This window comes from Castor canadensis, chromosome 10, assembly GCF_047511655.1.
Source record: "Castor canadensis chromosome 10, mCasCan1.hap1v2, whole genome shotgun sequence".
Classification (NCBI taxonomy): Eukaryota; Metazoa; Chordata; class Mammalia; order Rodentia; family Castoridae; genus Castor; species Castor canadensis.
Window position 1 is genome coordinate 66,672,505 of NC_133395.1, and position 25,566 is coordinate 66,698,070.

At 37.7% G+C, this 25,566-nt stretch overlaps 1 protein-coding gene across 3 annotated transcripts; it reads left to right on the forward strand.

The window, feature by feature from the left end:
• The first annotated feature begins 29 nt into the window (after positions 1-29).
• Positions 30-25,022, forward strand: Proser1 (proline and serine rich 1). 3 transcript variants are annotated; one of them, XM_020184531.2, is made up of 13 exons: positions 32-689; positions 3,590-3,655; positions 5,869-5,937; positions 8,448-8,542; positions 9,498-9,591; positions 11,433-11,543; positions 13,099-13,182; positions 14,397-14,475; positions 15,019-15,114; positions 17,326-17,370; positions 20,034-21,813; positions 22,523-22,673; positions 23,383-25,022. In XM_020184531.2, the coding sequence occupies exons 1-13, from the start codon at positions 645-647 to the stop codon at positions 23,503-23,505; spliced, it is 2,838 nt and encodes a 945-aa protein (XP_020040120.2). In that variant the 5' UTR covers positions 32-644; the 3' UTR covers positions 23,506-25,022. The 3 variants fall into 3 exon arrangements, with proteins under 3 accessions (XP_073899601.1, XP_073899599.1, XP_020040120.2); XM_074043500.1 differs by lacking the exon at positions 15,019-15,114 and having other exon boundaries at positions 30-689; XM_074043498.1 differs by lacking the exon at positions 5,869-5,937 and having other exon boundaries at positions 30-689.
• Positions 25,023-25,566: the final 544 nt, after the last annotated feature.

A 25,566-nucleotide genomic window follows, 5' to 3' on the forward strand; every position in this document is an offset into this window, starting at 1 on the left:
GCGGTGTGCGCGAGTCCCCTTGCGCGTGGCTGTGTTCCCCTTCGCCCGGCTCCGGTTGCTCTCCGGCCGCCGGCCCGCTCCCGGAAGCCTCGGAAGCTGGTAACAAAGAGCCTTCCCGGCCGTCCGCTGCCCAAGCTGCGGGACCCTGGAGTTGGGCGGAGCGGCTGGGGATGAGCGCGATCCGAGCCATGAGTCCAGCATCGCGGCGGTGAGCGGCACCCGGCGGACCAGGCGCTGGTGCGAGCGGAGAGGCCGGCACCTCTCTCCTCGCCGCCCTCGGGCTCGAGGCGCTCTCGTGGCGGCTCCACGCGGAAAGTGGCTTCGCGGCCTGCCGGGCCGGCGCCGCTGGGCTTCTCTGCGGGACACGGAGGATCCGGCTCTTCCCCGAGGTGCTCCGAAGCTTTGTGTGAAGAAGCCGGGGGCGCCAACCGGGAGTGCTTTTTGTTTTTTAACAAAGTTTTTGTAAGTCCCCGCTTTTTAGGAATTTTTGCGGAGTTTGCAATAGCGTCTACCTCTTCGCATCCTTCCTCCTGCTCCTGGAGCTGTGAACATTTTTACTCTCGGCGGAGCAGATCAGGGATGAACGTGTTGTAATTGCAATTGCAAGTGTAACTGTTCAAAACCACGGCGAAACAGTAGCCAAGATGGACAAAAAGTCCTTTGAGACCGTGCTGGATGAAATTAGAAAGGTAATTACGCCCGATTCCTTAAGTGATTCTGAGGTACAAATTATCACGTTTTATTTGTCTGAGTTAGTGTGTAGATGGCAGAAAGTGAGGGTGCTAGTTTGGATTTTCCAGCGTTGGAAACCGACCTGGATTTATTTTACTATAGAAATAGAAACAAAGTTACAGAACGCCAAACTTGAGACCATGGCGCCGATGCTGAAAACGGCTCTGCAAGTTTTGGCTAAGTAGCTTACTATTTCTGGGTCCATTTCCTCGTTTTTTCAGTAAAAGGAGAGTGAAAGCTAGAAGTAAACACGTAGAATGTTTTCTTTTATGGTATTTTTGAAACCTGGGAATAGTAGAATATGCTCCTCTGTTGGGACAAAATTAATGCACAAAATTAGCGTACTCCTGGTCAGTGTGGCATTAAGTCTAAAGTCACGTTCTTAGGAATTGACCACCAATAACTTGAATTTGAGAACATTTTTTCCTTCTTTGCAAGCTTTTGTTTGAGGCTGTTGTATGTATGTATCCTGCCTCCTGGAAAGAAGTACAAAGCAAGTATTTTGGCTTTCCAAAAAGCCAAGTTTTCTCAAGCGTATAAAAAAGTTATCTGCTTAAATCTGAAAGAAGATGTACCATTGTTGTACCAGCCAGGGTGACGTGTAGGACACCCAGGCAGTTGTTTTGGGGCATTTGTGTTCCTTTCCGGCCCTTAATTGGCACCAGAGAAATTGTTACCATGTGCTTTATTTCAGTTTATGAAGTTATTTCTGGAATTGTCTCTGAACTTGCAGTTCTAATTTGCTCTTTATGAACTTTTCCTTTTTAAACAGATAGGTTTAGTTTTTCATATTTGATAGCGCTGCCTGGTCGTTTTGAACAAATTTGTGCTTTTACAAATCCAGTCTGCCCAATTAAAGTTCAAACAAAATGTCAGTTTGCTAGTTGTAATTAGAATTTGTCACAACTTGTTCATGAGTTGATTTTTTTTTTTTTTTTTTTGTGGAACGGGTTTGAATTCAGGGCTTCATGCTTGCAAAGCAAGCATTCTACCACTTGAACCACACCTCCAGTCCCATTTTGCTCTGGTTATTTTGAGGATGGAGTCTCTGGAACTGTTTGACTAGGTTGGCATCGCCATACTCCTGATCTTCCAAGCAACTAAGATTACAGGTGTGAGCCACCAGCGTCTGTCTCATGAGCTGATTTTTTAACTTGTCTGGGAAATAATTTGTAAGCTCAAGTAGACCAGCAGATTTCTACTTTTGGGTAATATAGGTGTCAGTGTGTATATTCTCTCCCTTCTAAGTTTTGGAAAAATGTCACATAGTAAATAATTAGGGGAAAGGAAATTTTCAGAGATGAAACTCATTCATATGAAGAGGCAACTTAAGGCCGTATTTCTGGTCTGCAATCAAAATATGCGTATTTGTTGCCTTTGCCAAGTGATTAGGTGCCTCAACGTCACCTTGGTCTATTAAAATGAAATAAGATATGGGCATTGCTATTGATGTTTTTCACATTGTTCTTAGGCTCTGTAAATGTCAGTTTAAGCCAAGTCAACCCTTTTTCTGTTTGGCACCATAGGTGTATAGATAATACTGTTTGTCACTATTGTCACTTAAGCAGAGCATTTGAGAAGACATTAGGAAAAGAGAAACTGGGAGGGAGGGAGAAAGGGAAAAAGGCAATGTTGCATTTGCTTTTCAAAAAGGAGATAATGCTAGCTATTAATTAATGGGCACTTACTGATAGTTTTATAGATGGCAAACCTAGTCTGTGAGGTTAGTCAAGCAGCTCAAGGTTACCCTGCTGCTAAGGGGCAGGGAGGAGTTTGGTATTCCAACTGAGGTACCCTGATTCCAGAGCACCTCAGTGTATGCCTGGAGCTGCAGCAGGATGTTTCAGGCTTTGATGAGAGAACTCAGATATGACTGGTATCAACACAACCCAGGATTTGCTGCAAAAAACTTGTTTTTGACTGTAACCAGTAATGATAATCAAATTATTAAGAGTATATTATCTAGAATGCCATTTTTCCTCCAAATATAATTGGCTCATAATAAGAGCAAAAGGATTAGTTCATCTTTCATGATTAGTGCCTATCAAGCTGAAGACTGGTGTTGTCATCTCTAACCTCAGCAAGTAGCTGAAAGGGGAGCACATGGAATTTCATTTGACTCTAGATAGTGCTGGCTCAGGGGCACCAACTTCTCTCTCGTGCACTGTTAGATTCCATAAAGGAAAGAAACCATCTACTTTGTCAGCTCTAAAGTTGACTGTTGTAATCCTCACTGTAACTCTTTGAGGTGGGTTGTGAATGGTGTTCCCTTGAATGAATGAGGAATCTCTAAAGGAAGTGCAGTCTGTCAAAGACCATACTACCAGTTAATGGCAGGCACAACTTTGGATCTAGGGTCTCCTGGCTCCATGCATTCTCATATCTCTGTGCAAATACTGAAAGCCTTACTGAGCTTTGTCTTATTCTTGCTTTTCTATCACTTTGTACATAATAGGTGCTCACTAAATACTTGATGAGCAGAGTATGTAAGATTTGATACAGTTAATCGTGAGCAATGACAATTTGGTCGGATTAGGGATGTTTTGAAATGCTTTAATTTCATATTCAGGAATACCATATGTAACCTTTACTAATACTGAGTATCACCAATTAAAACTTGATTCCTTTGCAAGAGTGAGTAGGAAGGCCCAGAAGCCTTCCTGCTCTCTCAGTGTCTTCCCTACGGTATGGAACCTGAAAAAAGTAGAATATCCTGTCTCCACAGTGACCTTAACTGCTGCTGCATGCCAGTTTCAAAGAGACCTGCCACTGTTGAGTTGCTTGAGTAGTTTTGATACATGTATACTAGTGTGCTGCTTATATATATATATTAATGGTTTTTTTCTTCTTTTTTTAGGCTGTTTTGACAGAATATAAATTAAAAGCAATTGAATATGTGCATGGATACTTCTCTAGTGAACAGGTATTCCTTGTTATTTGTTTGTTTTGGTAGTACTGGAACTTGAACTCAGAGCCTTGTGATTGCTAGGCAGGTGCTCTACCACTTGAGCCATTACACCAGTCCTCCTTATTTGTTAAAATGAATCCTTTTTTGCACCCATGCTCTGGTTAATGTCTGTTTCCCTGCTGGTCAACCACAGAGTGACTTTTACTTTGTGCTGTATTTAGGAACTTCAGAAGCTCTCAGTTTCAGAGAGAACTTTAAAGAATTTGTACAGAAATATTTTATAAACCTACCCACTTTTATCACAGTTCTTATTCTGAAATGGTTTTCTCGTAGTGTCGAAAAAGAACAGTTCAAAGTGATAATTATTCTGGCACAATATCAAAATTTTAAACAGTAAACTTAACAAAATGTATGTTTATAAGACAATAATTATAAAATGCACCAGATAATATTGAAGAAAATATGAATAAATGATGCAGGGTTCTTTTATGAACTACTAAATACACAGTGTCTTAATAAGGACTTCCTGTTACTGCCAGAAAAAGACTGATGTTAGAAGCATGGTAGTTTATTAAAGCTTCACCCCACTTTAGGAAACTTGGATAATTTTGATGAAGAGAGTATTTGAACACACAACCCCACATATACACACACAGGCACAGAGAGAGAAGGACAATTTCTGATGGATACTAAGGAAATTCTTGATAGAGAAATCAGGCAAAAGTATGTCTGGAGAACAGTTTTGGAAATGAGTGAACCACTGAATGAACCTGTAGATTGAGTTAACAAATGCACCAACTTTTATTTCTCAGGAGCTTAAAAGTTTGAATAAATTTAGGCCTGTAGAAGTTCTGCCTACTTTATGATTTGCATCTGTTACTGTCTATTAATGGTTTTTCAGCTTTCCCATTGTTTTTCAAAGTCATCTATGCTCTTTAAAGTTAAATGTTTTGAAAAGATTTGTAAGTTCTCACAGCTAGTAGCTGTGGGCACATGGGGAAGTGGGAGACATTGACTTTGTAGAAAACACCTTCCCTCAGTGGTGCTTTCACTTTGCTAAAATCATTAAAACTTTACTAAGCCACTTTCTAAGTGAGACATTCTAAGTTTACGTACTGTATTAAAGGTTGATAGCTTGTTTTATGGTGGGTAAAATATAGCCTTGACTATATAGTAAGAGTACTATTCCCATAAAAATAAGGGCATATACTCATTCCAAATTAACTGCAGAGTATACAGAGCACTTGTTTGCTATTTGTGCATTTTTTTATATGAAATAAAAAATATTTTCACTTTTCTGCAAAACAACCACTGCAGTTTGCACTGCTGACTTTGTTTTGTAGAATAACTGAAACCTTAGTACATTTTAAGAAACCTCACAGTAAAATAATTAACACAGATTTTATGACTCTTCTTGCATTATTTGTTTTTTTCTTTTGGATTGTTCTTGGTGGCAGTGGGTCAGGGCAGTACTTCAAAATTATGATCTTAGGCCCTGCTCACCTGTTAGTGGTTGTCTCAAAATGTTTACCTTATGGGCAGTAGTTGGAGCCAGTGAGAGCCTGGCTATCTGAACTTTGAAAAGGATACACCATTAGGAAGCTGCTGAAATGGTTCATGATGATTCTTAAATTTTAGAAAGTAGATCTATAATGGGAATATTGTGCCCCGCAGATTCAGGTAAAAGGGTTATTACCCTTTTATCTCCACTAAATCATACCACCACATCCATGTGCGTGATTACGGTGCTACTCTCCATTAATGTTTTAAAGCTTTCCATTCGTAGTATGTTTTTGTACTCCTAAGGTGATATTTAATTGCCATCTAGTACTTTCAGTCTTCCTGTTCTTTTTAGGATGCTCTCTTGTTTCTGGATTGTATATTTTCCTTTCTTTCTGGACCAGTGCTGTTCAATAGAACTTTCTCTGATGGTAGAGATATTTTCTTACCTACGTTGTCCGCTTGGTAGCTGTTGGCATTATATGACTCTTGAGCACTTGAAATGTGGCTCATGCTACTAAGAAACTAGATTTTTAAATTTGATTTAAGCGATCTTTGAATTTCATAGCCACACATGGCTGCTGTGTTGGGCAGCACGTTTAGGTTCTCGTACTGTCTTTACCACCTGGGCCGGACTGTTGAATGGTAATTCCTCACACTGAAATAAATTTCTTAGTAATGTATGCAAATGTGCTGTCATCAGTGCTGAATTAACTCTTTGCTTTCAGGTAGTTGATTTACTGAGATATTTTTCCTGGGCTGAGCCTCAGTTGAAAGCAATGAAAGCATTACAGCATGTAAGTAATTTGTGTTTTTAGAATGTAGAATTTAAGTATTTTTAATTCTCCTGTTTTTCCATAATTCACCTCAAGTTGTAATGTATATCAGAAAAACTAACCTTAAATTTTATAATACTTTGATTAAAAATAACCATGTTAAAAAATTAAAACTTCCAGCCAGGCCCCAGTAGCTATTATCCTAGCTACTTGGGAGGGTGGCAGAGATGAGGAGGATCATGATTCAAAGCCATCTCAGGCAAATAGACCCTATCTCGAAAATACTCAACACACAAAAGGGCTGGCAGAGTGTCTCAAGAGGTAGGACACTTGCGTAGCAAACATGAATCCCTGAGTTCAAACCCCAATACTCAGGGAAAAAAATTAAGTCTTTCTAAAGTGTAAATTTACATCGTATGTACTGTTAAATTCTCTACCATAGTGTTCTGCTTGCAGATTAGAGTAAAATAGTTGCTAGCAAGAAGAATTTAAGATTTGAATTCTTAAGTATTTTTATGCTCTTGGTTCTGTTCTTTTCATACCATCTCCACGTCTTTGTACTTAGAAGGCATCAAACAGGTTATGCTTAATTCTTTAGACCTGCATTGTGCAAATGCATTTTCACCGATAGTAGAAATTTTTAATTCACAGTCTCCATTGTGAACCATTGACCAAGTGGCTATTGAACACTTACAATGCACATAGTCTAAGGAACTGTGTTTTTGGTTGTTTGTCATGGTAGCTATTTAAATAGACACAAATGCTTACTAACTACACAGTCTGGATTCTGGACCAACAGGAGCATCTAGGTCATGCAGGGTATCCATCTGGTTGTGCAGGAAGATTTTTCAAGGAGTAGCAGGCTATATGGATAGTGTTAATGGAATAAATTCACAAGTCCTTAACTTCCTAAACTGATCAGCTAAGGAAAGTATCTAGGGTATTACTATTTCTTTCTTACCTCTCTAAGTGTTTGGTTTTTTTTTTTTCCTACTTTACACAAGAAAGGGTTACCTCTCCCATCTCTAAGGGTGAATATTTTTCTCTAGCTACCCAAAACACAGGCTTCTGACAGAAGTGTTGATGAGGGTTTTGCCTTATTTTATCAGGACAACAAACTTATGATAGCTCTGAGACCTGCTTGCTTGTCTAGCTATTTTAGAATTAAAATTCAGAGGTGAGAAGTATATCAGAGGGACAACTCAGTATACTTAACCTAAATCAAATTCGGTCTTACCCTTTCTGATGTCAGTCTCTTTATTTTTGGAGGATTGGGATTTGAACTCAGAGCTTCACACTTGCAAACCAGGTATTCTTCTGCTTGAGCCACATCTCTAGTTCATTTTGCTCTAGTTATTTGGAGATGGAGTCTCATAAAGTGTTTGCCAGGGCTGACCTCGAACTGTCATCCTCCTGATCTCAGCCTCCCAAGTAAATAGGATTATAGATGTGAGCCACTGGAGCCCAGCTTCTGATGTCAGTCTGATCTGATTAATGTTTTCACACTGAAGACTGATTTTTGCCAATAAAGTTGTATAGTGAACATTTCTATATATTAAATGAGCTGCATTAATAGTTCTAAAGGTTTTACACACATAGATACAGGAAGATTGATTTTTGCAAGTATTTAAATTTCTAGCAAAATCCTTAGGTGTTGGTTTAAGAACATGTGAAAGGATACATAGCTCTATCAGTTTTGTGGTAGTACATAAGTAAAAGTTTGAAAGCCATGGCTCCAAGCTTTAGGAACAACTACAGTTTTCATATGTTGAATATCCTTAACTTAATTGTATGAATTGACCAAATGTTCTGGATGTTCTTCAAAAATAAAGATACTCCAGTCAAATAATTGTGTAACTTTGTACACAATCTTGGATTATCAGTGTGTGCTAACTGAAGACTCTCAAGAAAGCTCTGCAATACAGAAACAAATGTGTTTAATTCAGTTTTCCCTGGTGTGTGACTAGTGCACCTTTTCATGTGTAACTCCTGCACCTTGGACAGCTCTTTGGGAAGTATTGGTCTGTGGCACCTCTGCACCTACTCTTCAACTAAGGAATACAGCAATCCTGTTCTAACTCATTAACCAATTTAATCTCACATGTATAAATACCACATTTGTATATTACTTTTCCTTTCCAAATAACAAATTTACTTGCTAATTTTTTATTCAATATATGTGGATTTTAAAAAGTATTTGTAAAATAATGAGGGGAGTGAATTCACCTATGATATATTGTATGTCATAGTGTACTCCCAGTACAACAAAAATATGATGATTTTTTAAAAAAGTATTTGTAGAAGAACTTGGATCTTCATCTGAAATAATAAAGAGCATTAAGTGTAATTCACATCTTTTTATAACTTCCTTTTGAGTTGTTTGGGCTTATTTTTGCTTTAGTTTCGCCTAAAACACAGAATATTTCAACTAAAATATCTACAATAAAAGCATTTAACTGCATTTCCAAAGGGGTGGGGGAGTTTTTGGAATGGAAATTTCACATTGAAAATTAAATTTTTTGTATTACTAGAAAATGGTGGCTGTTCACCCAACAGAAGTGGTTAATATACTCAACTGCTTCACCTTCAGTAAAGACAAGCTAGTTGCTCTTGAACTGTTAGCTTCGTAAGTATTTCTTATTTTTAACTTCAAATCTGGAAGCTTTTTAACTGTCTTTTAACTCACTGTGTGTTAATGTGTCAGAATTATATAAATAATAGGACCTTATACAGTCTATGAAAGCATAGTGATGAATTTTGATTTCATCCTGTGAATACTTAGTGTATTTATAATACACATGGTATAACTTTCAAAATAATTAGGATTATTTAATTTGACATTTCTGCATTTCAGTGACTTGCTTGATCTTCCTGCTCCAAATAACTTGAAAGGCAAGTTGATAAAGATGTTGGATTTTGAGAGTTAGACTACAGTTTTGCTGCTTACTGACACAACATATTTTTGGGTCAAGGCATCTGTATTTTCTGAGCCTTAGTATACAATTACATAGTAGGATAGTAAATTTTAAGCCCTGTTAGGTGTGTGAGAATACCTCACACAGCATTTGAGTGATGGTCACAATGAATGTGAGTCTGAAGAGAAGGGTAGGGGACCTAATCTTTGCACAGTTGAAGAGTGTATAAATTGTCCATTCATGGGACAAACATTTTAAAGTTTCATATGTTAATAATATCCTTTAGGGCATGAAATTAAAGTATATGGTAAAACTTCATTTTAGAACAGCCATGATTTTTAATGCATTTAACACAAGTTGTTTTTATTGCCTTGCTTCTCCTAATATTCATTGAAGAGAATGTATTTTCAGGAGTCTCAAAATCTCGATTTTTGCTTATAGTAATTACTTTGTTACTTTCCAGTAATCAGTTAGACAAACCTCAGCTCAGTTATTATATTTGTCATCATTATATAAACATTTAAATTGACCTGTTAAAGGCAAATAGTCACATTTTCTCCCTGTGCCATGAGGAACGTTTACTCACATGTGTTTGTGCAGTGATCAGAAATTGCTGACCTATATGTATGTCTTAAACAAAAAAGCTAAACTGTGTTTCCTTTGTAGAAACATTGTGGATGCACAGAATTCTCGTCCCATTGAAGATTTGTTTAGGATAAACATGTCTGAGAAGAAGCGATGCAAGAGAGTGCTTGAGCAGGTAATTTTCTCACGATTACTGTGAAAATGCTAGACTAGTTTCTGTGGATGTTGGTGAATGAAAAGGTCCCCATCTTCTGTACTAACTTTGACAAAGAACCTGAATACTGGTATGTGGTGGGTTAAAAATTAACATCCTAAAACTATGGAGTAGAAATAGATCTGACTCAGAGATATGCTGGAGTGTGCCTCCTGTGGTAGTTATGTCCTGTCTCTTGGTAGCTGTGCTAGGGTTCCAAGCTTTTGTTTTTAATTTATGTATTTAGAAAGTTGACTTTTCAGATTTTGCTTTGTTACCAGATTTGTGTTAATCAAGTTCATAAGAGATGAGCACAAAAGCAAAATTATGGTTTATTAGTTTAAAATCTATAAAAGAAGGAGAAACAATACTTGTCCAAACCTAGAAAACTTGATTTGTCATTTAAGGTAAAAAATTGCTAGAATTGTAATTGTCATAAGCTGAATTAATAATAAAAACTACTTGAGGAAGGTATAAATTGCTCTCCTAGAGCCTTGTAGCTCAGTTATCTTTAACCCTCACAACCTCCTCTTAAGTTCAGGGAAGTCCTGTGTTATTGTTGCAGAAATGAGATCTGAGCTCACATTTCTTTAACAGTTTCCTCATTGGTTTTATTGACTAAATCTTTATGAAGTCATACATACACTGCTATAGTTTTTATTCCTTTATAAAGCATTCTGTTGATGTCACTTTGCTTTTCAGAAATGTTCTGGAGCTGCATGTTCTATAGAGTAGGCCTTCTGGTTGATCAGTACAACTTTTCTGGAATGTAGACCTTAAAATGTTCAAAGCTTTTAACCCTAAAGTTCTCCTTCTAGGAATCTGTCCTAAAGAAATAAGTAGAAAAATGCAAATTTATATATATGGGCATTTTAGGGTTGGGGTGGCAATAGTAAGGGCTTAGTAGGAGGGCTAGATTATATGATTATAAAGGTAGTATAAATATGTTGGGAATGAATTTATAAAACCAGTATTACTCTACAAAACATACATAACATGCATACTTATACTATGTAGTTTTATATAAGGCTATATAGTTTTATATATACAATGTAGTATATAAGTATAATTGAATATTCTTACAATGTAGTATAGCTCCATTGGAATTGCCTTATACAGTATTTTTCATTTGTTTAACATAAATTTATTGAGCACCAAGGGTTTGGGGAGGTAGTTGAGTGGTACAGCGTTCACCTAGTATATGCATAGCCTGAGGTTTCATCCGTAGTACTACAAAAAAAAAAAGCCAGAAAGGTTCATCAAAATTCTATACAGTTAATTCTGTACTGGCTAGATTGCATATTAGTAAACCATCACCTATTAGTCACCAACTGAGTACTGTGAGGCATCATTTTAGAAGCTGAGGATGCAGTAATAAACATCCTAGGACCAAATCCCTTTTCTTAGTATGTCTCATAATTAGGTAACATTATGTTGGACACTGTATGTCCAAATAAGTCTTGTTTATTCAGTAGTATAGCTCTTTGGACACCCAGTAGCCTGTGGAACATATTAGATATTATATTTTTTTTGTACATAATTTACAGAATACATTGTGAAATATCTTTAAGGATCTGTTTGCAACATTAATATTATTATGTTACCATTTTAATAATTCCACATAAAGTAATTTTGCTTTTATTACTTTTGAACATGTTTGTGGAATCTGATTGTTGTATGAGCAGATTGAAGGTGATGCTGTTCCTTAATTCGTGTTTTTCAGTTGGACTTCCCAGTCCTAGTAAGTCAGAATAATTGAGTTTATGAGTTTGATATTTTTTTACCACTCTCTTCTTTTTTTCTTTTTGTTTTTTATATTACAGGCTTTTAAAGGGGGCTGCAAAGCTCCTCATGCTATGATATCTTCTTGTGGAACGATCCCAGGAAACCCATATCCCAAAGGAAAACCCAGTCGTATAAATGGAATTTTCCCAGTAAGCATACTTTCATAACTGTATGTGAAACACCTCCAGACGAGGTGCGAAATATAGCATAAGTAAATTATATTTAAGAGAAAATGCCAGTTGATGATGCTTCTGTAAAGGAAAAGAATTTAGTGATGTCATCATCTTAATTTATAGATTTACCATGGATTGAAAGTTCTAAGTATTGTGGAAGCACTGGTTTACGTTTAATAAAGGTGCATTTCTTATTCTCATTATTTTTCAAATAGTTTTGTTGAGTACTATTTAAAGTTTGGGCAGCTTTGCATGCAGTGTTTCCTTCTTGAGAGTCACATTGCATAAGAAAGCCTCCCAGAAATCCTTCAAGAAAGCAGTTTGTTTTTATACCAGCCAGTGTTCCTCAGAAAAACCCCTTTGTAAAAAAAAAAAAAAAAAAACTTTTTCAGAGGATGTTCCATTTCTATTTCTGTGTAACAACCCCAGAGCTCTGTGGTAAACAATAAGCATTTATATTATCTCATATAGTTTCTATGGAAATCTGGGAGTGGTTTTGCTGGGTGGTTCTGCTCAAGGTTTCTTTTTTCTTTCTTTTTGTATCAGAAATTTTTTTTGTTAGTATATATTCATTATAAAGCAGTTTCTTAGGAATTTGTATTCATCTGGAAGCTTGATTGAAGCTCAAGAACATGTTTTGAAGGTGGCTCACTTACATGTCTGGCAAGTTAGTGTTGCTTATTGGCCAGGGATCTTTGTTCCTTGCTATAAGGACTTTTCCATATGCTGCTTGAATATCCTCATGACATGGCAACTGACTTCCACCAAAGCAAATAATCCAGGACAGGCTATCATTTCTGGATTATTCTGTATGTTACACAGGTCAGCATCATTCATTCTGGAACAGGAATGTACAAGGGCACATGGGAGGTGAGGAACAGTAGGGGCTGTTTTAGAAGCTGGCTTCCATACTAGTGTATACCATTTAAGGACAGCATTAGGGAGACATATTATGTTAACCTAATTAACCTATTCTGATCTCTTCATTATAGCAGTCTTTAATGAGGTTTCATTTGCCTTTGACAATATAAATAGTCACATTTAATGAAGAACACCATTTTTTTCTCATCTATTTTCGGTTGTAATATACATATTCTTTTTCATTCTCTGAGCGGCATAAATACTGTGTCATTTGAAGTTTATTTTAGTTTTCTCTTTTTGTAGAGAATAAAATTAGAATATATTTTATTCTTTCCTTCTGTCATCCCCTCTGTGTATTGCACTATTTTGGAGTACTTTTGCCAATGCTAAGGAGGTTCCATGACAGGAGGGTTAAGAACCTTATCAGGGTCAGCCTGATGGCCCATGGCTATAATGACAGTGTTTGAGAGGCTGAGGCATAAGGATCAAAAGTTCAGTGATAGTCTGGGATATGTAGTGAGACCCTATTTTAAAAAAAAAAAAGTGTCATGCAGCTGGCCGAGGCAGGCAAAATGAAGTCATTCTTGAGTATTACGCAGTGCAGTTATATGGTTGTTGTTGTTATTGTTGTTTTAAGCTCAATTACCTTTCTTTTTCTTTTTTGAAATAGGGAACCCCTTTGAAAAAAGATGGTGAAGAATGTACCAATGAAGGCAAAGGAATAGCTGCACGGATTCTTGGACCATCCAGACCAGTATGTTTTGAAAATAAAACATGAGACAAGTCGTAACTCCCCCATATAGTTTTTGCTCTGTTCAAAGCATAAATTAAATTTTTGTGTTGCAAAGTTTAATTATACTAGAAATACTAGGACAGTGGAAGAAAATGACCTAGGAAATACAGTATAATTAATTAGCAATGTTAAGGACCCTTTTGAGGTTAAGCATTTTATTTTAAAGTGGGACCAAATTGTTTTAATTTTTTTCATTAGTTACATTTAACTGTTCTGTTGGAAGTATGGAGTGTGGTGTTTGCTTTAATTGAGGTTCTGATTTGGCCAGAATGGAGCTAGGAGGTTGAATCTTTTAAAGGGAGTGATTATCATAATTGGAATGTAAACTGGACAGGAAGATACAACCCAGTGGGTTGAAGGATTGTTGAAGTTTGCGGCGCCTACACACAGCTACCTTGCAATCACTACCCATCCACATAAGAAGAATGCCAGTGGGTGTTGTTTACAAGAGCTAGAAAGAGACTTGGATCCCTTCTGTCCCAAAGGCACATGCTTGCTCTCTTGTTTTCTATAGGTAAAAGCATTTGCTTGTCTTTGGATACTTTTGGTTTTCTGTAGACCAATTCTTTAAGTGCTTTCTGTTACTTAGGTAAATGCCATCAACTGTACAATAAAGTGTTTGTGGATTTATGGATTTCAAAAGACAAAACAACTAAAATATTGAATTCCTCCTTCTAATGAGTTGTCAGAATGCCAAAAACTAAGGCAAACAGTGCTTTTATCTTCCAAAATGAGAAAAAAGTGCGGGAATGATAGGATGAATTCCTAAAGAGTTTAGGAGGTTGCCATTGGGGTTCATATTGTAACTAATAAACCTAGCGGGTTTCTTGCATTAATTCTTGGATTAATCTAGCCTGGGTCAGAAAGGAGTTTGCTGTTTAGGATAAGGTGTGACCCTTCATTGGAGATGTTTGGGTACTGAACTAAAAAACACACAGCCATCTTTGGCAGGATCTACCTTTGGAAATTAATAGGAACAACTTTTATTAAAGCAAAGATAGTTCCTCATTTGTTCCAGTAGCTAAGACTACTGTCTTAGTCCAGTAGCATTTGATACATTGGGGCACTTTTGATCTATTAGGACTAAATATTTTGAAAAGCAAGTTATACTTTGTTTTGCCCAGAGACGGCTTACTTGGTTTTCTTCTAACTGGTATACTTTCCTTCTTGTCTAGCCTCCTTCAACATACAATCCACATAAACCTGTTCCTTACCCAATACCTCCATGCCGGCCCCATGCAACTATTGCACCAAGTAAGGAATTCTCTTGACTTTACTTTTTTTTTCCTGTTTGTTAAATTGCAAGTGAGTGCTAGTTTATTAGGTGTTTAGGAAGTTCTATGATGGTTTAATTTTGCCCATGTTCATCTGTTGCCATGGTCTACAGCACTGTAGGGAATCTTCCTTATGACAACTTAATTATAAGTCATTCTTAATCATTTTTTGTTATTATGGTTTTTACTTTGGTAAATTACCTTATAAGCTTTTTTTGGTAGTTGGTGTTCATAGATATCATTAAATGCATTTAGCTTGAAAAGACTGTGAATATATACTTGAATTTCAGTATGGCAGGTTATGCCTGACATGCCATTCACTGGACATGCCTGTAGTGGACTAGCAGGCATTGCTAGTTGTCTCATTGGTCTCAGTTTTCACTTAACCCTAGACCCAAACCTCCATGTAAGATGCAAAACAGTTCAAAAAATCAATTGGATAGTTGCATTAATACATGTGGAATGCCTGGCAACAGGGTGCTTCTAAGTTATATATATTATTTCTATTATATTTTTATTTTAGGTGCTTATAACAATGCAGGTTTGGTACCATTAGCCAATGTCATAGCTCCAGGTGTACCCCCTCCACCTCCATATACTCCAAATCCAGGAGGAACAGGTAAAGTCATGTTACTATGGGGTATTAAAAGTGAATAACTTACTCATTTACAAATACACACTTGAAAGACACAGTTTAGCATGTGTGTCCTAACAGGAGCACAAGTTTCAGAGCCTGACAGATCTGTGTGTGGGTCCTTGGTAATGTGAGTTAGTTTTCGTAATTTTGATGAACTTCCATTTTCCCAGTTGCAATATGTAATAACATATATAATAGTTTTTAATAGTATTGTTCAGTAATATTTTCAACTAATATATGCTGGGCATAAAAAGTGAACAGAGAGTCCTGTTTTCAGAGAGTTTACAATCTAATGAGAAATACAGATAAGGAAAGCACAACAGCTTCAGTATATTCTACCTAATTGGTTCTAAATTGCACATTTTGTGGTTTAATTTCTTTGAAATTGGAATGTGATCTATAGCAAATGACAAGTTAGATTCTGTCTCAATGCTGAGACAGTACAGGTGCTGTGGAAACTCATAGAAGAGACATCCAGACCAGTCCCATCAAAATAAATGTGAGCTGCTTGTATAATGTGCACTAAAGGTTTGTTGACTCAGTAGTACTTTCAGTTGAATAAGAAGTGGGTACAAGAAGATTGATAATAAAATGCTGTTCAAGGGATGGAAAAGTGACAATAAAGTGGACTCTCTGTAGCCTTGTTAAAAACTTCCTCAGGTCCTCTCTTGTGGGATTCAGTGAATTATAGATAGAGCCCTGGTGTCCTATTTTTTATTGATCTCCAGGTGATTCTTATCTTCAAGCAAATTTGGGTAATATTAGAATCTCCACATAAAGAACCCCAAAAGAATCATAGTATCCTGTTTTGTTTAAGGCTCCCTCCTGTTAACTACCAGATTGAAGTGAGCTGAGGGACTTTGTACCTCCAAACTGTCACTGAGAATATTTGGACATAGTGTAGTTGCTGTCTGACTTGGCAGAGGAGTTGTGGAGAGAGAAACTAAAATTAATGTATGAATATGTATGGAGTTGAGGATAGAGTAGCAAGGGGTACTCTTCCCAAAGATACTTTCTTGCATGCATATGGAAGAGTGAGACCTTGTGGAGTAGGTGGATTGGACACCCCATGCTGGCAGAGGTAGGGAGGAAGTTGGAATCCAGCCTGCTTTACTAAGGCTCTACTACCAGTTGGCCTTGCTGCTTCCTATTCACTTTTTAATGACATCAGGGCTCCACTCTAGTGCCCTTGGGCCACATGTGTGAACTTGTGCTGGTTGTAGAAAAAGAACCATTTCTCGTGAGTGATAAACTTTGATAAGCTCGAAGAAGTACATTTGACTTAATGCCACCATTTGTACAAATCTTATGGTGGAGAGGAAGGGCTTGTAAAAGGGTGATGAGAACTAATACTCCCCAGTATTTACCAATCCAACCTATTCTTGGGTTCTGTGAACATGAGAGATGAACAATAATTATTTTTACATGTATTGGTGAGCTGTTGTCCAAAAACCCTGTACTGGTTTATACCTGCCCATGAGAGTATACAAAGATACAGTTTCTTCACACCTTTTAAACCTGGGAATTTTCTGTTTCTTAACTTTACCGGTCTGAGAATAATATAGCTTACATTTTTGCATGCTTTTTATAAAACTTAATTTTTATTTAGGTCAGTTATTTGAACCTTCTTAGTTGTGTATCTTCCTTAGGACACCCTTCTCTGCCTAACAGTATGAGAATACCTATATATTCTCTGGTGATTTTTATAGTGGAATTTTCATGAATAGCTTTTAATCTACTTGCTCTCAGATAGCAATGGATTCTGTGCTTATTCATCCAGCAGCCATCTTCCCACTTGCAGTCTTCTGCTCTTGTGGGCAAAGCTGCCCAAGAATGGCTGATAGTTCAGCCAAGGACAGTGGTCTTCTTTGCTTTCTAGTCTCAGAATACACATTCTCTTGGATGTCAAGCTACAGTGTGTATTTAAAACCTGAAGAGCTAAGGGGAGACTTTGAGTGGAGAACAGGGTTTGGGGGAAGAAAGAATAGTTGCTTATAATCTTGTCAGTGTTCATATATTTAGGATTTTTAGTAATTTCTTTATTTTTCCATACACATGCATTCATTATATTTTCTACTTTGTGTATTTATTTATATCTATATTTTTTTCTTTTTTAATACCTGTCTCTGATTATGATGGTCAATAATGTAATTAAAACTTGAAGTCAACTTTTGTTTATTTACTTTCTTACAGAAAATGAAGACCTTTCCAATCAGTCAAAACCTACACAGAATCAAAGTAAGTACCAAATTTGATCAGAGATACTGATGTCTGTCTTAGTTGTCTGTTCTGTTATTCATTGAGAACAATGTGAGTTGAATATATTTGAAAGATTTTAGGAAAATCTCCTGGATAAAAATGAATTAATACTTACTAAAAGTGGCTTAATTCTGATGATTTGTACACAACATGAAATGTATATATTTAACTGGATTTGAATTAACGTTGTGACTTTGTATCCTATTCATAAACTTGCGGTGAAATCTAAGTGCCATGTGGCATGTATGCCCAGGTTCACTTTACATTCTGTGATGTTGGAAGCTTCATTTCTTTTTCCATATGAACATTTCCAAAATGATTTGTAGAAAAAACCCTTTTGACTAATGCTAGGTCGTATTCTACTTTTAGATTTAGTTATTTCAAGAGTATTATTAGGTATAACTCAAGTGGAAAAGAATAGAGGCACCAAAGCAGAAAAAATAATTGAAAATGCAGTAATGCCTCCAGGTGGCAGCAGCACCACAGCACCACATTTCCCCCTAGTCAGTGATGGGCATGGCCAGGAAAGAGGTGCTTCCTGGGATAGGATGAAACTGGAACCAGTTCTTGTGTGGCAGAGTAGCCAGAATCTAATTATTATGGCACACAGACGTCTCAGTGCAAAAAGTCCCTTCCCTGGGAATGGTGCATAATGGGTGCTTTTGAGCTGGTTTGTAATGGTCATGTAATGGGTGAAAAGAACACTTAGTAAGATGTCAGGATATTCAGGTTCTGGAACCACCTAGCTTTGTGATGTTGAGTTGGTCACTTAACTTCTATGAAAACGATATTAAGGAACCTTCATCCTTACATTCTCTGCCACTGAGCTGCACCTCTGGCCCATGACTGCATGATCTTTTAATAATTTGCTTAGCCTCACCAAGTCTCAGATTACCCACCTATAAAATGGGAGGGCAGTATTAGTATCCATCTTGGGATTAATGTGAGGACAAATGCAATGATGGACATAATTATCATGGGGTATGATAGTGTTTTATGCTTAATAACCAAATTAGATGACAGGAAGGTGATATTTATCATGGTAAATAATTGGGGTTTCATTTTTGTTTGTTTTGTTTCATTTTTAACTGCAGGCACAATGATTAATACTGCATAGCTTTTTATTAATTAAATAAAAAGATTTCCAGATGGGCACCAGTAGCTCATACCTATCATCCTGGTTTATTCAGGAGGCAGAGATCAGGAGGACGTGGTTTGAAGCCAGCCTAGACAAATAGTTTGAGAGACCCTATCTCAAAAATACACAACACAAAAAACCACTCATGGAGCTCAAGTGCACCAAGAGCACCTGGCTTCAAGGCACCTGAAAGCACCTGCTTAGCAAGTGTGAGGCCCTGAGTTCAAACCCCAGTACCACAAAAAAAAAAAAAGCCTTATTTTTATGAAATTAAGTCATAACTTACAATATGAAAGTGGTGGTGCTGGAGTGTATCTGAGTGGTAAAATCTATGGTTAGTATCTGTGAGGCATTGGTTTCAATCCTTAGCCCAAAACAATAAAAGTAATCCAGAAATATGAATGTGGTACAGACTTCTGGCCTTTTACATTTGTAATCATATGTTAGTGTTAATTTTTCTAACATATTTCTTTTACTAAGACAACTCCAAAGTCCGTTTAACCCGATAAGGCACCCTTTGACTTTCAGTTAGTGCAAATGAATTATGTGTATTTGTTTACCCCTATTTTTTTCCTTGGATACCCCGGATACCCCTTCCCCACCCATGATTAACCTTGGGTATTACTTCATTGACTGTGTCAGCTTCCTTATATCCAGAGTTAAAAATGTATAAGTCCATGAAAATGTCTTTCAATTGATTTTTACTGCAAAAGAAACATTCCCTGCTTTTAACTGAAGCAGACTTGATTAAGTATAGTAATGAATAATAGTTGCCATTACAGCATTACCAACATAAGTCTTGCTTTCCACGTGGCTCCAAAAGGATTATCGCATGCAAGGTGCTAAGTCTCTAAAGATGAATTCGAAACTACTTTTAAGGACTGGGGTGTAGCTAAGCCGAGCATGCACAAGACCCTGGGTTTCATCCCTAGCACCAAAAAGAAAAAAGCTTTTGACCCTAAAGGAACTTTCAGGACAAGCTAGGTGAAGACTGGGGGTTTATGTAGTGTAGATTGGTCAGGATAGGTAAAAGCAGGGCAAGAGGTGGCTGGTGGGTGCTACACGGACTAGTATTTTGGAATATTCAACTCACAGTGTGGCAACTAACAATACTGGAGAAATGGGTTTGAATCATGGAAGGCGTTGTATGACTCTGAAAGGGAAGTGATAGCCTGAAAGCTCTTGAGAAGAGTGCTGATTGGTGATTTTTATTCTAGATAAGTGGTTTGGAAGAAGTAAAGTAAGTACGCTAAGGCTTCCTCACTATGGCTTTAAGGGCTATTTTAAGCAGGATATAGAAGACACCTGGATCTGCCTGAGGCTCCAGAGTGAAGATCAGGATAATAAAATACTGCAATTTATGTATTACAGGAGCCAATTATATCTGTCATTGATTGTCTTTGATATTTGTAAAATGTGACAAAAATTGTTACACATTTCTTTTGAGCTCAAATTGAACATTTCAACATGGTAATAAATTCTTGCCTTTTTTCTCCCTCCACAGCATTTTCCAACCCAGCAAGTCAGCTCTTTTCTCCTCATGGTTCTAATCCTTCAACACCTGCTGCAACTCCCATCCCTACTGCATCCCCAGTCAAAGCTGTAAATCATCCATCAGCATCAGCAGCTGCCACTGTTTCTGGACTGAACATGTCGAGCGCTGTCCTTCCTGTGTTCCCAGGCCAGGTCTCCTCAGCCGTTCATGTGCCTCAGCCGTCAACACCAAACCCGACAGTGATCAGGACCCTTTCCTTGCCTGCTACACCCGCTGCTTCTGTCCACAGTACCACGTCCACTCCCATTCCTTCCATTTTTTCTGGCCTAGTGTCACTGCCAGGGCCTTCTGCTGCTCCTACCCCAGCCGCTCAGGCCACATCTACACCTCGGGCCACTCTCACTTCAACTGAAACGTTTGCTTCCACTTCTCCTTTCACTAGTCTCTCCTTTTCTGCCAGCTCTACTGCTGTTTCTACCAACAACCCAAATTCTGCTTCACTGTCATCGGTTTTTGCAGGTCTTCCTTTGCCCTTAACACCAACATCCCAAGGTATAGCCAACCCAACTCCTTCTGTCATTGCCAGTGGTTCTGCTCCCAGTGCTGCTGGCCCACTTGGTGTGAATAATCCTCTTCTGTCTGCTTTAAAAGGCTTTTTGACATCAAATGACACCAATTTAATCAATTCCTCTGCTTTGTCATCTGCTGTCACAAGTGGGCTGGCTTCATTATCTTCTCTTACTAATCAAAACTCAGATTCCCCTACTTCTCTCCCTAACAAGAGCTATGCCCCATCAGTTGTTCCCACTTCACAGAGGTCATCCACTCCAGGGCTGGTCATGTTCCCAGGCCTGACTACTGCAGCTAACTCCACCTCCACTGCCCTGACACTGCCTGCACAGGCCCCACTAGCTGCTCCTGCTGCATCCTCAGCAGCAGTACCAGTGAACTGTGGCTCCTCTGCTGTCCTCCTGCATGGCACCCATCCCAGCCCCTCAGACCTGCATATTTCATCCACCCCCGCAGTAACGACTCTTCCGGTTATGATCAAAACTGAGCCCACGAGTCCTACTCCCTCAGCCTTCAAAGGCCCATCTCATTCTGTGAATCCCCCTCATGGCACTTTAAGTTTATCGGGGACACTGGGTCGTGCATACACTTCAACCTCAGTGCCCATCAGTTTGTCTACTTGCCTTAATCCTGCGTTGTCAGGGCTGTCCAATTTGAGTGCTCCCTTAAATAGTTCCAATCCCCTTTCATCTGTTTCCCTCCCGCCACATGCTTCCTCTGCTCCCATCGCTCCTGTGTTCACGGCTCTTCCTCCTTTTACATCTTTGACCAGTAGTTTTCCTTTACCCGGCAACCCATCTCTTAATCCATCAGTGTCTCTTGCAGGGTCATTAATAGCCACCTCATCCTCCACCACCACCTCCACAGCCATGCCTCATCCTAGCTCCACAGCATCTGTTCTCTCAGGGCTCTCTGTCTCAGCACCCTCCTCAGCAGCACCTTTCTCCCTCAACCTGTCTACTGCTGTCCCTTCCCTTTTTTCAGTCACCCAAGGGCCTCTGCCCTCTTCCAATCCCTCCTACCCTGGCTTTTCTGTCTCTAATACCCCGAGCGTTACCCCTGCTCTCCCTTCCTTCCCGGGGCTACAGGCGCCCTCCACAGTCACTGCTGTTACACCACTGCCTGTGGCCGCCACAGCCCCATCACCGGCTCCAGTCCTCCCAGGATTCGCTTCAGCATTCAGTTCAAATTTCAACTCTGCTCTTGTTGCACAAGCCAGGTATGTGAAAAGTTTGCAAATAGGATAAAATCATTTTCACCTAACTTATAGTTCATAGTTTTATTTTATATTATTAAAATGAAAATCAAAATGTCATTATTTGGTGGTGCTAAATTATATCTGGGCAAAAACTTCAGTGCCCAGAAAATGTTTCATGGCTCTTCATGTATAGATAAATATGTAAAATATTAATGCTTGTTAAGAAAGTTTCAGTGTTTGTATTTGGTAATTACAATATTGTATGTAGAACACTGAATTCAGAATAATATAGAATATATGATATAGGTAGGATAAAGTCATATAAATATATTCTATATTACATTTATATGTGTATAGAATATATTATAATAAAAAGTAAGTTTTACTCAGTGAGTGGCTGGCATTTCTGGGTCCTTCCAACAGAGGCATAAATTCTAAGTTGTTTTGTTTTTAACATCTTAAGATACTACTTGCCCCAGGGTACCGATTGCTCACCCCAGTAATCCTAGCTACTCAGGATAATCATAGTTAAAAGCCAGCTGGGCAAATAGTCGAAACAGGGCTGCTGAAGTGGTTCAAGTGGTAGGGCATCTGCTTAACAAGCCTAGCAAACGAGACCCTGAGTTCAAACCCCAGTCCCACCAAAAAAAAAAGCATACTACTTGACAAATATAAAGTACCTTCTTTGTCTTATCTGTAGTTTAACTTGTTTTTCTATCAATTGTTCTAGTTTATCATCTGGACTTCAAGCTGCAGGCAGTTCTGTTTTTCCAGGCCTTCTATCCCTCCCAGGTATCCCTGGGTTTTCCCAGAATCCTTCACAGTCATCCTTGCAAGAATTACAGCATAATGCAGCTGCACAGTCAGCATTGCTACAGCAGGTAAATGGGCAGTGACTGGCACAGATAAAATGATAGCATGTACAACTAACACCTGTAATGGTAACACTGTTATATCCCAACATGGGGAAAAGTGGCTATATTAGAATGTCTGTACATTTGATGAATAGGTCTCCCGAAATTTACAAATTATGTTCATTTTTTTTTCAGAAGAATAACACAGTAGGATAAAGTCATTTGTATGAACTGCTTTTCCACTTAAAGGTTTTTAATATTTCAATTTGAAGATTTTTCTTAATAAAATGGAATCTTTGTTTATGACAATTAAATTTTAACTTGTTTTCCACTACTTAAGCTATAATGAACCATTAAAGCAAATTATCTTTAAAAAACAAAACACTCTTGACTTTCTTTTCTTTTTTGTAAGAATAGTAAGTATCAATGGCATTTTCATTCCTTTCCTCCAACTGAAGAAGTTTGAACATTTCTTAAAAATGTAGGAGACTGGGAGGAGTACCTGCTTTGCAAGCAGAAAGCAGTGTTTGACTGAGTTCAAACACCAGTCCACCAAAAAAAAAAAAAACAGTATAAAAAAAAATGTAAGAGACTGAGCAGACTTTATCTTGACCAAAGGTTAGATTTTTCCTTCCTGTTCTGAATATCTAAAGTGTGATGTAGACAAGAGCAAGTTCAAACTTGATTGATTTTGGCCCTCTTGATAAACTATTTTGTTTTTTTTTTTCCCTCCCAGGTCCATTCAGCTTCTGCTCTGGAAAGCTACCCAGCTCAGCCTGATGGGTTTCCTAGTTACCCTTCCACACCAGGAACACCATTTTCCTTGCAACCAGGCTTGTCCCAAAGTGGGTGGCAATGAATTTTTTTTTTTTAAATTCTTGGGAGCAACATGAGATTTGCCTAAGAACTGCAGTGAACAATCTGACAAATGGGCCAAAAGTCAGAAAATGAAAATGAAGATAATCCTAGGGAACTTGTGACAAGAGTTTGAAATGCCGGTTGCATTTTTTAAAATAATGGGTTTTTAAGTATGATTACTCCCCATTCCCTTATATAAATATGCTGACAATAAATTGTATGAAGAATAGTATTTAAAAACTACTTGGGGACTTTTCACCTTCCATCCCACAAAATTTTGAATCATGTATGTTATCTATGTAGAAAGAATATTAAAGAGGAGACAGAACTCTTTATAGCCAAATACAGCCTTAAATCTGCTTGTACAGCATCCATGACAGAAGTAATAGTTGTGCCTCAGACTGATGGGTTGCATGTAGCGCTGAGGGAGTTACTGCCTTGGCACACATGAGTGGTTCTTACTCACATCAGCTGGAACACAGTGCTCTGTATGTATCCACAAAAGGGGACTTGATACCCACTCTTATTTTTAGTATCTAATATTAATGATTACACATACTGCTGAATTTAACTCAATATATTTCAGGTAAGTGAAAATGGTGCTTAATGTAGTCTTTAGAATGACTTTCAGGTGTTTTAGACTAAAATACATATATATCCAGAACTACTTTCTTACAGAAATACAAGTAAGGAAGGCTGATAATGTTTGCCTTCAACAGATTTTTCCTAATTTCAGCAGTATCCAAATGAGTGAGGAACAGTTGACTGACTATTGGGCCACCTCTATTATTCATTGTACTAGGAAGCTCTTGGTAAATGTTTACAATCATGGGATGTAGTATTTCTGTTTGTACTTAAAGTCAAATGCTTATCTGAAATAATATGTGACAGCAAATAGAGACTTGCTCTGTTAATGAATATGCAGTGTGTACTCTATTTAAAGTCCTGTGGTAGTATAATATGTTTGAATGTCATTAATTTAAGAATAATAACTGCCACATTTGGGGGTGAGTAGGAAGAATGAATTCTAATCCTGTGATTAAAGTGTAAACTATAGAATCTACTGTAGTACATTTCAGCATCTAGAAGTTTTACTTTTATAAAGATAGTGTCTGGAAGATGTTGCAAATGTATTTTCCTTCAACACGGGGAGCATACTTTTTAAGTATATGAAATATTCCTGTATGGTTAGTTTTTAACAGTTTTTTAAAAATAAACTTTATGAATATGACAAATATTTTATAAATGTTTTATTAAATCCTTTTATAGGCTCTTAAATTTTTTGTGCACACTAGAATTAATGTATTGAATTATTTTTGTCTGAATTTAGTTGAAATGCTAAGCTACTGATTGTGTGCTCCTTTAAATAATATCTTATGCAAGAGTCATAGCTAACAATTAAAACAGACTGACTTATACCTTTTATTGTCTTCAAACACAGAATGTAATTGTATAATAATTGCTACAAGTTGTCACTTGTTCATTTTACGTCTACATTCATAAAACTTTTTAAGATTATATTGTATTGCTTATGTAAGTTGACCATTCACAAAATAGTTACTGAATGAGTGATCTTCATCCAGTGTGACAGTACTACAAGGTATATTTCTGCTATCCTTTGGGTCTCATGAATAGAAGAACAATATCCTGTTCATATTTTAAATTTATTCTGGAATCTTACACATATTGGGCACTCAAAGGTTTACATAAAAGTGAAGAAAACATTTTTGGAACACTTGCACTAATTATTAGGGGCTCATCTTATGTATTTGTTTCTCATTCTTGTGAGGTAAGTACTGTTAACCTAATTAGCTAGATAAAGAAGGCAAGGTGTGAGTCACACAATAGGTAAGTGATAAATTTGAAGGAAGTTTTTGCTACCAGGCTACTTGTAATACCAGCTGCTAAGAAAACATTGATTGGGTAGGTCCAGGGGGAGGCAAACCTTACTACCTGAGGGGATTCAAAAAGATTTCTCAGTGACAAAGTCATAAATGACTAAGACCATGACTAAAAACATTCTTAGAAAAGCACAAAACATGATAGAATAGCATAATAAGAT

Coding starts and splice junctions, on each gene's coding strand:
- Proser1 (XM_020184531.2), top strand. CDS start 645: ATGGACAAAAAGTCCTTTGAGACCGTGCTGGATGAAATTAGAAAG. Junction 5,938..8,447: donor CAATGAAAGCATTACAGCAT/GTAAGTAATTTG, acceptor TTGTATTACTAG/AAAATGGTGGCTGTTCACCC. Junction 11,544..13,098: donor GTATAAATGGAATTTTCCCA/GTAAGCATACTT, acceptor TTTTTGAAATAG/GGAACCCCTTTGAAAAAAGA.